Genomic DNA, 13,443 nt, shown 5'->3' with positions numbered 1-13,443 from the left:
GACCAGCGCCACCGTGTTCACTCAGCAGGGCAGCTGTCTTTAGTGAGGAAGACAGCTCTTTCATACCATTGGTATTTGTTTTTTCTTTTTTTTTTTTATAAAGAGTAACTTCTGGTAAGAAATCTCTTTGTATAGAGCTGAGCTCTGAGAAACAATCATGGCGAGATTCGCCCAATTGCTGGCCTCAGCGGCGGCGCTGGTCGCTGGTGCCTCCGCTATTGGCGATGAATCTATCCTGATCAACGAAATTGGCCGCCTGAACAACCAGAGTCTGCTATGGGGCCCGTACAAGCCAAATCTCTATTTTGGAGTGAGGCCGAGGCTGCCCCAAGGCCTGTGGACTGGTTTGATGTGGGGGAGAGCTGAGGGGTACACGGATATCCAGCAATGTACGTGGTGATGGCTGCTCTCATGGGCTTGTCTGCTAATATTCATGGTGTAGTATTCCGATATACATGCGAGCAAGGCCAAGACATTCATGGATACGGCTGGGATGAGTTTGATGCACGAACTGGTGGTGTTCAAACCATACACGATGAGGGAAACGGCCTTGATGTCACTATTTCTTTCATTAAAGTGCCTGGAGGCAGCCATGGTGGCAGTTGGGGCGCCAGGATAAAGGCAACTGTCCGGGACGATGCACCGCCTGACAGCAATTATCTGGTACACTACTACGTTGCTCAAGAAGAACTAGGTGATCTTATCGTCCAGGGCGATGATAATGGTGGACTCGGATTTGAGGGTGATGTCACTTTCAAGGGTAGCTCTCACTCCTTAGGAGACTACAACGTCGTCATCACCAAGGGAACCGGTAACCATCCAACATCTGATCATGAAATAAGCGCTACTCGACGTGGAGACACTACAGTGGTTCGAAGCGTCAGCCTCGCGGCGAACGATGTGTGGCAGGCCAAGCCAGCAGTGTTCCAATTTATGCAGGATACCATCAAAGATATGCAACAGGACTATGACGAGGAGAATTTCCCTCCGCCATGGCAGATTTATCGAATCAAGTCTCAGGCGGGCGGCGGCAATGCTCATGTCGTTCAAAAAGTCTTTGAGGGAGGATTCGAATTCGACATCATCTTCTCATCAGCCTCTGCGGGTAAGGAGATGACGAGCAAAGACATCACTCGGGAGATCAAGGTGGCTTCAGAATCCTTTGGAGAGCGGTTCTCAAGCGTCTTTGATTTGAAGGCGCCTTACACGGCTGAAAAGTACCAGAAGTTTGGCAAGAGCATGTTTTCAAATTTGATTGGAGGCATTGGATATTTCCATGGTCACCAGTTGATTGATCGGTCTTATGCGGACGAGTATGAAGAAGAGAATGAAGGCTTCTGGGAGGATACAGCTGAAGCTCGCGCTCGCAAGGCCCAGCAGCTAGAAGGCCCGTATGAGTTGTTCACAAGCGTTCCATCACGACCATTCTTTCCACGAGGATTCTTCTGGGATGAGGGATTCCACCTCATCCCGATTGCTGATTGGGATATCGACTTGACCCTTGAGATTGTCAAAAGCTGGTACAACACCATGGACAGCGATGGATGGATTCCCCGTGAGCAGATTCTTGGCCCAGAGGCAAGAAGCAAAGTGCCACCGGAATTCCAAGTCCAATACCCCCACTACGCCAACCCACCCACTCTGTTCTTGATCATTGAGGACTTTATGGAACGCCTGCGAAGCGCCAACGGCAGCGCACCCGCTGAAAAAGAGAAACTGTCTCAGGGACATACCTTGTACAGTGCTCATCTGGATAACCTGGAACTTGGCGGAGATTTCCTTCAAAAGATTTATCCTCTTCTCCGACGACAATACGATTGGTTCCGCAAGACACAGAGGGGCCAGATTAAGGCATATGACCGAGAATCATTCTCTTCCAAGGAGGCATACAGATGGAGGGGCCGAACCGAGACCCATTGTCTTACCAGCGGCTTGGACGATTATCCCCGGCCGCAGCCACCTCATCCTGGCGAGCTCCATGTTGACCTCATGTCTTGGGTTGGATTCATGACAAAGTCGCTCATCAGCATTGCAGATGCACTAAACCTGGCTGATGAAATTGAAGAGCTAAAGAAGAATCTTTTTGCCATCGAGCGCAACCTTGATGACCTTCACTGGTCCGAGAAGGAAGGATGCTACTGCGATGCAAGCATTGATGAATTTGAGGAGCACGCTCTCGTATGCCATAAGGGTTATATCTCGCTGTTCCCGTTCTTGGTCGGGCTGATGCAGCCCGATGATGCCAAGCTGGGCAAGATCCTTGATCTGGTTGGTGATGAAGACCACTTGTTTAGTCCTCATGGGCTACGTAGTCTGAGCAAGCAAGATGCTCTGTATGGAACTGAAGAGAATTACTGGCGCAGCCCGGTCTGGATGCCAATCAACTACATGGCATTGACGCAATTATATGTAAGTGTTGCATACTGCATACCGTTTTTGATGCATCAACTAACCATTCTGTTTGCAGAAAATTGGCACCCAAGAGGGTCCCTTCCAGCGCCAAGCCAGGGGTTTGTATAACAAGCTGCGCACGAATCTGGTTGATACGGTGTACAAGAGCTGGGAGGAGACGGGCTTCGCGTGGGAGCAGTACAATCCTGAGACGGGCGCTGGTCAGCGCACGCAGCATTTCACCGGCTGGACGAGCTTGGTGGTGAAGATTATGGCGATGGAGCCGCTGGACGAGGCTGTGCACATTAGAGATGAGCTGTGAATGTGAGTCTGGTTGATGCCTTAGAGGATAGACGAATTGGAATTGAACCGCCATCTCGATGAGACGTTGCAGAAAAGGCATTGGATAAGAAAATTGGACCTCGCATCATCCTAGACCTGAGCGTGACTCTCAGCCCCGGAAAGAAGATTAAGTGAGTTTGATTGACGCCAGTTCTGGTTGATGCCTTGGAGGATAGACGAATCGGCATCGCTATTACAATGAGAAATTGTTGTAGAAAAGCCATTGGATGAGAAAACCGGACCTCGCATCATCCTGGACGTGGCGTTGACCCCTGAAAGAAGCTTCTATGCGAGTTAAAAGGCTCTGTTCGTAATCCTGCGGGATGTAGGAGGTAATATGAGGTCATTGGGCTCGTTGGGCTGCCGCGTAGATGTACATGGTCAGACGTGGCTGCTGCCCTTCATCCCCGGGTTTAGCTACTCTGCACGCCTAATTGGCGATGCACGTCGACGTCGATGGCAACAACATGGCCCGTTATTAAATGAGATTGGCGAATGCTGTGCGCCGCCATTATACGCATGTTCGCATCCTTAGCGGTGTGATATGCCCTGCATCCCTTTTCTGACAAGTAGATGCGAACGACATCCGTTGCTCATAGAAGACCAAAATTCAATGCCAAATCTCCTGTTTGCGTCATTCTAGTTGATAAAATGTCGCTCGGATATAGAGAGCAAGGGGGATGATCCTGTCTTCCGACTAGCGGAGGCTACTGACTCACTAGATTGGGGTTGAGGTTGTATTTAACTTAGCTGCTTTGTTCCAGTTGAGCCTCTTCCTCCAACTCTTTAGCGCCATACGTCGAGCGCTTCAATCAACGTCAACACTTTGTCGCCATGGCTGTTCTCTCTCAAGACGAGGTAAACAGAGGTCTCAGCATCAGAAGGGCCACAGTGGAAGATTTGTCCTTTGTGCAAGCCATTGTCAATGCCAGCTACTCGAAATACATTGAGCGCATGGGAAAGCCTCCCGCACCTATGCTCCTCAATTACACAGTATTGCCCAAAGGACAGGATATCTTCGTTTTGGAGACCATTTCGGGCGACCAAGGCTCGGAAATTGTTGGCGCCATTACACTTGCTATAGATGATGCAGGTAGTGCGGTCAAGATCAGCAATGTTGTTGTTGGGCCTGCTGCCCAGGGACGAGGATGCGGTCGTGCGTTGATGGATTTTGCAGAGGCGGTGGCGAGAGAAAAGGGCATCGATTCGCTGGAGTTGTATACTAATGCGAAGATGCATGAAAATATTAGCTTGTATCCAAAATTTGGGTATATAGAGACGGGAAGAAGGAGTGAAGATGGGTACGATCGAGTGTTCTTTCGGAAGCAGCTGAAGGACTAGTTCATGTAAGCAAGTTACTAGGGATGTTTGAAGCTGCCTCGTTATTTAAAAGGATTATTAACCTAGATGTGGTCTTTCAGAGTATCATTACTAATGTAAAGACTTTGAAACTAGAAATAATGGCAAAGAGCTACGGGCTTGTTTCGTCGAGAATTTCGAGCAAGTGGCTTCGGTGAGGGCATAAAAAATGAGGCTCTACTACTATGTCTGCTAATTGGCTGAAATAAAGAGCATATGGCATGCAATACATGGGGGCTGAGCAGTCCATTCGCTTTCGCGCCCTCGTTTTAGCCGCTGCATACGCCTACGACCCTTGCAATTGGAAATGGGACTCGGATACTGAGCAAAGGCAAACAAAATTGGGAAACACAAAAGAGGCTCCACGGTAGCACAGCCTCGTTTTCATTTTGCTGACACCGACAAATGTCTCAATCCCAACCCTTATCCGATTCATTCACCATTTGTTCGTTCAGTAGGCGTAGATATTGACGTGGTCCTTCCACGCTCTTCCCTTGCAGCATCCAGTTCGGAGAACCCGAGGACGGGTATAAGTGGAGAGATAGATATAGCTGCTACTCTACTTGCACATGTAAGCTTGGGCCATGATTGCACCCGTGATTGCAGGTATCTCGATCCCAAAGCAAGGCCCCCAAACGCCCAAGTAGAACATTGCCTGCAGTGCAGCCTCAGCCGCACCTCGGCGACGCAACAGGGTACGGCATGCATACGACACGCAGCATAGACTGCATTCGGTGAGAGGATTTGGGCCTCTCGTGCAGGAAATCTTTTCAGTTGGTCAAATATGGATGTCATTCTTGGATTCCAAGAGGCTGTAAAACGGGTTCCGATATATCGGATGCTTTCATCTGCTACTCTATGCTACCCATCGGATGTAGAAGCAAAGCCAGCTCACCATTATGGAGTCGGCTCAGCCCAATTCTCGCATTGCTTTGATATGCTGTAACCCAATGATGCCTTCTCCTGTACTCGAGCTGTCTCTAATACGTTGCCCAACGGTACCTCGTGACCCAAATCTTTTTTCCTTCCATGTATGTACCTTACACGCACAGTTTAACACCCTTCACGTCATCGCATCCACCCACTTAGAGCCTCATCATCTCCATCTCTGATTGGGTGTGGGCGAAGCCTCGATGTTGTTGCTGTGCAGGCCGGCTAGCCAACTCTGGTATGCGGCAGGCGCCTCGAGTATATATGGTGTGGCCAAGGTCCAAGGTCCAAAGACCAATTCCTTCCTTCTAACAATCCTTCCATCGAAACATCATTTGCCAGCATGGACAGGCTGCAGGAGATTATTCGCTTCCTCACGGCTGCCGGTGGAACGCCCTCAAGGGATGGCAATAACACGCATTTTACCTTCGTGGAGCAAGGTTCTGTTCGCATGCGGACATGGACTGGATCTGAACTTATCGACAATGAGTTGATCGCTGATGAGGTCAGGCCGGGTACCTCAGCACCAATTGTTAACGGCAGTCATAAGGTAAGTCAGGCCCAGAGAGTGCATAGTTGTCAAGTGTAATGAAAGAATCTAAGCTGATCTTTTCTTTTTCTTGTAGAGAATATTTGTCGTTCATAAAGATAACTCGATCAAATGCTTTATAGATCCTCTTGGAGACGGTGACCAAGTCGAAGAAGACGAGATAGACGATGATGCCCCCTGGAAAGAAGAAGATATTGCCGGTGTGGATACTCAGGTCCACCCACAAAGTCAACTTGCTGTTTCTTATGACAGAAACACCGTCTTTGTCTTTAACCAGAAGCCAGATGGTACTCTCGGTTGCCTCAATGAGTACAATAACCAGTGGAAAGACGTCAAACTCCCAGCTGTGGCTGCACTTGACGGAACTCCACTGGCTACTTGCAATACCAACTACGCCGTGTTTTTATTCTACATTAGCACGGATGGGACTGTTCGCTATCTGGAGAACAGAGAAGGCAAATGGAATGGTGCGTACAACATCTCTTTGGGGGACCTGGTTCGAAGATGTTCTGACAATGATTAGATGTATTCTTCTCGGCCGCCAAGATACTCGATCCAAAAGCAGAGCGACCTGGCTCAGCCTTCAGACTGACTGTTGCCGAGGATAGACAGCCATTTGAACGCATTAGACCATTGGTCTTTTGTCTTCACAATGATGATCTCTCTATAATTAAATGTCGCAGCAAGAAATTGGATACTATAGGGAGAGTAGAAGGTACAGAGTTCGTACCTTGTCTTGGTAATAGGGAGCGCAACAAGTACTACTTCTGGAGCCCGTACCCTTTTTACACCATGATTAAGCGGAGGGGCAAGGATTTAGCTCAAGCTACTATATCGAAAGGGCTTTGGAAACAATACGTTAAGCGCTCATATCCTCAGCAAGAGTCAAGTGCAACGAAGCATCTTGATGGACTCCAAGAGCCCTTTGTCGACAACCGTGGCGCTCCAATGGTGAATAACAACAAGACTTCAGCTACTGTGAGCCTTGAGATCACCAATGCCCAAGCTATAATATCGCCACAGACATCGGAGCAGAAGAAAACTCCGAGCGACCCTTCGGCACGAAGCTCCATTTTCGTTGGGTTCAGCAGTATTGGTAACCCTCTGAATGCTATCAGGCGGAGATTCTTCGGCACCGGACAGAATGAAGATGCAACTGAAGAGGTGAGCAAAACTCTGGTCTCAAACATGAATTGTATGCTAATTCTACTTATAGGATACTTCAGAAAATATCGAATCAAACCATGCCGACATCGCAGATATTCTTCCCCAAGAAAATGAACCCGAATTGAACCAGAGGGAAGGTGGCGCGATTGAATTAAATGGATTAGAAACAAACGCATCCGAAACTAAAGAAGGTGGACCAAAAGAGGCTGAGCACCAGGAACTCAGAGATGACGAGAACAATATCCATGGAACTGATGCAGAAGAGGCTTTAGTTGGACAAGATCGGCCAGAAGATGGGTTAGAAGAAGCTGATTCGGAAGGTACAGTAGAAGAAAATGGCTCAGAGGGAACTCTTTCGGAAGCAGCGGAAACAGCTCCTTCTGAACTTGAAGCTGATATTGAAGAGAATCAATCCCCCAAAGTTCAAGCCGAGGAAGCTCAAAACGAAGAGCTTGAAGACGAAGAATTTGAAGAGGAAGAGTTTGAAGAGGAAGAGGAAGAGGAAGGGGAAGAGGAAGAGCTTGAAAACGAAGAGGCTCAAAACGAAGAGATTCAACCTGAGGAACCTCAAAGTGAAGAACATCAAAGTGAAGAGGTTGAAAGGCAAGAGCTTGAGAACGAACTCCTTGAAAAGGATAGAGAGATTCAACCTATCGACATTCAACCCAGCGACATTCAACCCACCGAGATCCAACCTATTGACATTCAACCTGGCGAAGTCCAACCTATCGACATTCAACCTATCGACATTCAACCTATCGACATTCAAGCTATTGACATTCAACCCACCAAGATCCAACCTATCGTCATTCAACCTGGCGAAGTCCAACCTATCGACATTCAACCTATCGACATTCAAGCTATTGACATTCAACCCACCAAGATCCAACCTATCGACATTCAACCTGGCGAAGTCCAACCTATCGTCATTCAACCCATTGAGATCCAACCTGGCGATGTCCAACCTGGCGATGTCCAACCTGGCGATGTCCAACCTGGCGAAGTTCAAACAAGGAGTATTGAAGCCGAAGAAACTCAAACTAACAGTCCTTATACTACATATGCTCAAAGAAACGACGCTGAACCGGAAGAATGCAAATCCAAAGTATCCAATATTGGAGATCTTGAACCCAAAGAACAAGAAACAAAGAACGTCAGAGGGAGAGAACCCGAGTCAGAACCCGCATCAGAAACGGCCCAAGTGCCTAATACGAAAACATATACTACGAATTCTACCTTCAAACCACCCGCCGCGGAATCATCTACCACAATAGGAAACGGACGAGAAGCTAATAGTGTTCCATCTGGTCTCAAATACCCTGATCCAAAAGCACCTAAGAACACCGAAAGTCCAATCATTGATAAAGGAAAAGGCCTTGCTACAACTGATACGCCTATTTCGAATGGATCTACGCCTTTTTCGAATGGATCAAGTTTCAACACGCCGCAAGATATTCAGGAAGACATAAATGGATTCATCAGAAATGCCGGTCTTGGCTTATTCTTCCCAAAGAATTCTTCCTATGTTCCTACCGTGGCTAATAACGCATTCGAGTCCAAAAGTAACCCAGACAATTTACTTAATCGAGATAAAGACATTCGAGCCACTACAAGACTTAACCTCTATCAGCCTGTGCTCTACTGCGGTAAGTTGACATACCATTTTGAGCTTTTTATCCTTTCATATTTATTCCTGCTAACGATGTGTCAACATTCTTAGACGATAGCACTTCTATGAAAGCTAGCAGCCGAGTTCGTGGCCAGAAAGATCGCACCCGAGTTGACGACCAGAAGGACATGGTTCGTCGAGTCACTAGAATTTCTACTTCCCTGGTACCTCCAGGCCATGGAACGAGCTTACAGTTCATTAACCATGTCCGCGATATACACGACAATAAACTAAGTCAGCGACAAGTTAAGGCTATTATGAATTCGGTGAAGCCCACTGGCCATACGAAGATCGGTACCAATTTGAAGAGAAAGATTCTTCAACCCCTAATTTATGATGTTATCAACAACAAAGAGCAAATTGAACGACCAATTCTCGTTTCTTGTATTACAGATGGCTGCCCCAGTCACGAACCGGTCGACCAGTTTAAGGAGACGATTTTAGAATGCGTTCGAATTCTCAAAGAAAACGGCTATCCACCCTCAAGTATGCTTACTGGTCTTGGCGTTTTAAAGCCCAATGGAATGCTAACCAAATTTACAGCCATTCGATTCCAGGTCAGCCAAATTGGCAATTCATCTAGTGCTGGTAAATACCTCAAACAGCTTCAAGACGATGCTGATCTTAACGGAGTGCTCTATTGCACAGCTCGTAAGTAGCACCGCCCATAATACAAGCAAGGCCAGTAGAACTAATGCATCTTTTCTGAATCAAAGAGCGCCTTGATGAGCAATTTGAAGAATTTAGACATAATGAACAGAACCTTGAACGTTGGGTACGTATTGTCTTTGTAGTATCTTACTGTTTACAATACGACTTCGGCTAACGAAAGCATAGCTTTTGCGCACGCTCTTGGAGCCGATAATGGGTGAAGCTATTAACAGCTTGAATTTGTAACACGATTGAAGCTAGATGGGAAACAGGGTTTGTGGATCAAGCTTTTGTGGGATTTAGGCAAGCGTTGCTTTCAGACACTCTTTGACTATATTCTCTTTTGTCTCATAGCTTTTTTGAAGCGTTTTTGTCTCTTCTTTTGAAACCTCTCATATGCAATATTTCTTCAATCCAAGAATAGCCAGCTGTCTATTAGAGTCATCTTTTTATTCGTCTCAATGAACTTTTGATCTACCTAAACATGCACTAGACTTTCTTTTAAGTAGTATTTATAGTTACCATTGTCTTTCTATTGATATCAAAATCTTTGACGATTCTTTTGCACAAGGGACGCTCACTAAACATGGGTTTTGATTTTCGTTGAATGCTACAGTAACGCTATGCTAATCTTTCAGCTAGGACAGCAAAATATATTGGCTTATGAGCTTGTATCAGAGACAAAAGAGAATAATTTAGTTATAAAGTATAGTACTTCGACTTATCGCGTCCATGACAAAATGAATATTGCAAAGATAGTGAACCTTGAAGCTAAAAGCAAAAAACCACCCAACTCAACATGAGTCAACTGACTATCTGTCAGCAGAGAAACTATACGTGTGCTTATTCAATCATGAATGTCCGGCTCTGACAGCAAGGTTAGTTTGCAATTTAACTAGGTAGCCTGATAATCAAACTTACTCCAACAATGCCGCGCTCTTTGAAGTCTCCAAAGGACACTCCCGCAAACTCTGTCTTACCAACGTCATCATCTTGGTCTCGGCCATGGTCATATAATCTTAGCTCCTGACCATCTCCCCCGTCTTTGGGTTTGTCTGGAAGGAGAAGAAAATATCTCGCTGCTTTAAGTCTTGGCCGCTGGATAAGCCTAACAAAGTGTATATCCTTCAGAGTGTCGACCAGTACAGCTTGTTGATGGGCTGGTTGCCACTCAACCCAGCATTTCTTCCCATCACCACAGGAAGGTGGCTTGCGGCACTTGAATGCGTAAAGGGGAGATCTGTTTGCCCATTTGGGAAAGACGTATGCTGGTATAATATCGAACGTCAGGTTGTCTTTATCGGCGGCCGCAGAGGAGGACCCCAGAAACACACTGGCAGAGTCTCCATTCTGAGAAAAGGACAGGTACGTGTTGTGTGGTTTGGTTTTCCCGCCGGGAGCGCAAAATCGTCTATCGAAGAAACCTGATTGTGTCCAGAGGCACAGCGTACGGAACACTTCTTCAGTGATCCTTGTTCCTATGCCTCTTGCACCTTTCTTTTCGGGAGTCGTATTACTGAGGGGGGAGAAGAGAATGCTGTTAGTGCACATCATTCCTATACAGCCGCATATTGCTTCCCCCCCAAGGATGAGCTGCCCACTTACTGAATTCCAATAACAGTCATCTGACCATCGTGTGTCACCCAAATAGGTGATCCACTCATGCCCTGTTCTTTCGACTCCAGGTAGTATTCAATCTTGTTTCCCAATCCTTTGAGGGGACTGAAGCACGTTCGAAGAGTCATACTGCCAACCCCATCTCCGTAGCCGCTGACGAATGCATCCCTCAAGCCCTGTAAAGAGGGGTCAATATTGAGGCTAAGATCCAATCCTAGGCCCAGCCTCTTATCTGCCTGGCCCTCGTCCTTTGGTAGCAAAATGACACCGTAATCATAATTGACGTGGGTGGGTGGCCTGGGGTTCGTTCCAAGAAACTCCTCATACCGGGGACAGATCTTGAATTCAGTCACCTTCTCTTTGCGGTTGCCATGGTAGATGACTGTCAGATTCTTGGCTCTGACTCTCTCCTCGTTGACGAGATTATGACCTGCTGTCAGGATAACATCGTACTTGGTGGAAGGTAGATTGATGAAAAAGCCCGTGCCGTAGTTTGCCTGTCCTACAATATCAACGTCAGCAACAGCTATCCGTTTCGCTTCGGATAGACACAAGGAGAATAGAACTCACCGCCAAAGTCAAATTGAAGCCTAACGATGGTATTCCTAAGCTGGAAATTGACCTTGTCTAAATCACTTTTGAAGTTGGGTTGCTGATCTTCACGGCGGTTACACGAGGACCCCCTGGCGTACTCGAGCTTGATATCATGGGTCAACGCAACCCTCAGTCGGCTGATCATCTTGACGTCTTGGGAGAATGAAAAGATTAACTTGTTGATATTAAATTCTATCTAATCCGGCCATCTGACCATAGGGTATATGGCAGTAACGGGTTTCGATGGGTCCCATTGGCTTATTGTTGACATGCATCGATGCCCAATTTCTTACTTACCGCCTCTTGAGCCATGATCCGAGAGCTTTTCCGGATGCCAACGCATATTCCGTAGAAGTAAGATGTAAGCAATCTATCTAAACCAGTTGCTACATGATGTAGATGTACCAAAAAGGCGACATGGTCGTCTAGGGGCAAATAGCCAGCTGTGCCTTGTTCTAAGTGACAAAAGGAGACGAGCACGGCTAACACCACCGCGGCTAACGCACTGGCTACGAGCCAACTGCCGTGAAGTCAAATGACTCTTTTACTGTATTTATTTCACTCAATCAAAGTACTAGTTCGATTCCATCCATCTCGTCTGGCGCTTTCCGACGGCCGCGTGCGTGCAAAGATCGATCATCCTAGCACAATTGCCGTGTACACTAAAACATGTCCCACTTGGTACATTTATATACTCTTCGCCTATTATACACTCGCAGGCCAGACTTGTTTTTTCCATTGTTAAGCACACACGCTAGCTGCTTCTCCTTTAACCCTTTCATTATTCCTATTTCGATCCTTCATCCTTCCAAAGGACATAGTTGGCCATCTCACATCTGCGGAAGGATTCCGCCCCTGCTCGGCCTAGGGATTTTTAAAATTGGAACCCGGTCTGGGCAGTGCAATAACTTGGAAGGGCTATATACATATTTTTTTGGGGGTGGCGAGCTAACTCTTCTCGTCATCGTCATCGAAGATACAGCATGCAATCGAACCTTTTGTATAAATTAGCAAATGCCGTCCAAGCCCAACTTTGGCAAGGCGTCGATCATTGTAGAATACGAGATGTTATATCAGTCCATCCCAATACGAGCTAGGAACGGCACAGTAGCCAGGCACTTTGTTTAAAGCTTGTGCACGGCTCATACAAGCGCCCACCGAGGTGTAAGTAATTTCAGGAGCAGCTTTTAATTCTTCCAGCCCCCCCCCCCCCCCCGTGGTACGATGGCTTATCCTTTCTAGTCTGTCTATCTGTATCTGGTCTGTTTTATTTCTATTTTAGAAACACGTCAGTTTCTCTTCAGACGTCGGCAATGATATGATCATCTTCCAGGATTACCCAAAAAAAAGACCCCATTCTCTTACGCTGGCATGGGCGTTTCACAAACGAACGATTGTATGGCATTTCCCATTTCCACTCTCTGTCCAATGTACCCCCCCTCCCCCCCTGACCCTGCTCGCGGCACTTATCCCAGAGCAGCAAAATAAAGTCAGATACTAGTGCTTCTCTCCACAGCTGGAATCTTTCCGGTAGCGCCTCTCAAAGCGTGATTCGCAATTATTGGCAGACAATCGTCCCATCCAGGGACGGCACGGCAAATGATCAGTGCTAGCATAAATGAGGAGTTTTTTACAGATTGTCGACAAGCAGGGCATTATACCACTAGTATACTAGGTATTACCTACTTACCAGCATGCCAAGACGCTGAAACGCTACGGTGAGGGAGGATCACAGGTCCACTGCATCCCTTAATCATCCCAAGATGCAATTCGAGGATCTTCTGTCGATTTCTCCTCCCGCAGTGGCTCTTTTTTGCAAATTTGTACTGCACCGCGGAGGCCTTTGACAAGAATGAGAAGATAAAGAGGGCAAGGAAAAAAAAGACGCGTCTTACATGCCGCTGCCCCGGCCTTTTGAGGACCCTGCCGCAACCTCCGTACAAGGGGGGGATCACACGGACCTCTTGGTCCTAGCATTCGGTAAATGCGCGAGAGAAGCACAGACAGGAACAATCACAACGTAGAGATTCGGAGAGCTGACTCCGAGTCGGAGGTGGCCGCCTCTAGGTTGCACTGGCGTTGAGAAGGTAGGAGTTGCCGAGCACGGGACCAGAAACATGTCCTGCTTCGCGGAGGAATTACAGTTCCATGCAAATAGTCTCCACGATATTGG

At 47.1% G+C, this 13,443-nt stretch overlaps 4 protein-coding genes across 4 annotated transcripts; 3 read left to right on the top strand and 1 right to left on the bottom strand.

Moving 5' to 3' along the window:
- Window positions 1-157: 157 nt before the first annotated feature.
- TrAtP1_011464 (uncharacterized protein) lies at window positions 158-2,713 on the top strand (the record flags this gene model as incomplete). Its single annotated transcript, XM_014084602.2, has 3 exons — window positions 158-389; window positions 443-2,409; window positions 2,468-2,713. The coding sequence occupies 3 exons, from the start codon at window positions 158-160 to the stop codon at window positions 2,711-2,713; spliced, it is 2,445 nt and encodes an 814-aa protein (XP_013940077.1).
- An 854-nt stretch (window positions 2,714-3,567) lies between these two features.
- On the top strand, window positions 3,568-4,074 carry TrAtP1_011463 (uncharacterized protein; the record flags this gene model as incomplete). Its single annotated transcript, XM_014084601.2, has 1 exon — window positions 3,568-4,074. The coding sequence occupies one exon, from the start codon at window positions 3,568-3,570 to the stop codon at window positions 4,072-4,074; it is 507 nt and encodes a 168-aa protein (XP_013940076.2).
- Window positions 4,075-5,214: 1,140 nt separating this feature from the next.
- TrAtP1_011462 (uncharacterized protein) lies at window positions 5,215-9,459 on the top strand. Its single transcript, XM_066115126.1, has 8 exons — window positions 5,215-5,572; window positions 5,649-6,039; window positions 6,096-6,736; window positions 6,789-8,385; window positions 8,460-8,894; window positions 8,952-9,059; window positions 9,125-9,183; window positions 9,246-9,459. The coding sequence occupies exons 1-8, from the start codon at window positions 5,366-5,368 to the stop codon at window positions 9,303-9,305; spliced, it is 3,498 nt and encodes a 1,165-aa protein (XP_065971224.1). The 5' UTR covers window positions 5,215-5,365; the 3' UTR covers window positions 9,306-9,459.
- A 176-nt stretch (window positions 9,460-9,635) lies between these two features.
- On the bottom strand, window positions 9,636-12,211 carry TrAtP1_011461 (uncharacterized protein). Its single transcript, XM_066115125.1, has 4 exons — window positions 11,247-12,211; window positions 10,665-11,178; window positions 9,981-10,575; window positions 9,636-9,926 (listed from the first exon to the last, which is right to left on the bottom strand). Exons 1-4 carry the CDS (start codon window positions 11,413-11,415, stop codon window positions 9,903-9,905), a joined length of 1,302 nt encoding a protein of 433 aa, XP_065971223.1. The 5' UTR covers window positions 11,416-12,211; the 3' UTR covers window positions 9,636-9,902.
- Between the last annotated feature and the right edge of the window lie 1,232 nt (window positions 12,212-13,443).

The sequence above is a fragment of the Trichoderma atroviride genome, chromosome 6 (genome assembly GCF_020647795.1).
Source record: "Trichoderma atroviride chromosome 6, complete sequence".
In the NCBI taxonomy this organism is placed as follows: domain Eukaryota; kingdom Fungi; phylum Ascomycota; class Sordariomycetes; order Hypocreales; family Hypocreaceae; genus Trichoderma; species Trichoderma atroviride.
This window is presented reverse-complemented; position numbering and strand designations above follow the sequence as displayed.

Coding starts and splice junctions, on each gene's coding strand:
- TrAtP1_011462 (XM_066115126.1), top strand. CDS start 5,366: ATGGACAGGCTGCAGGAGATTATTCGCTTCCTCACGGCTGCCGGTGGA. Junction 6,040..6,095: donor CAGAGAAGGCAAATGGAATG/GTGCGTACAACA, acceptor GACAATGATTAG/ATGTATTCTTCTCGGCCGCC. Junction 6,737..6,788: donor ATGAAGATGCAACTGAAGAG/GTGAGCAAAACT, acceptor TTCTACTTATAG/GATACTTCAGAAAATATCGA.
- TrAtP1_011461 (XM_066115125.1), bottom strand. CDS start 11,415: ATGATCAGCCGACTGAGGGTTGCGTTGACCCATGATATCAAGCTCGAG. Junction 11,179..11,246: donor GCTTCAATTTGACTTTGGCG/GTGAGTTCTATT, acceptor TTGATATTGTAG/GACAGGCAAACTACGGCACG. Junction 9,927..9,980: donor AAGAGCGCGGCATTGTTGGA/GTAAGTTTGATT, acceptor CCTTGCTGTCAG/AGCCGGACATTCATGATTGA.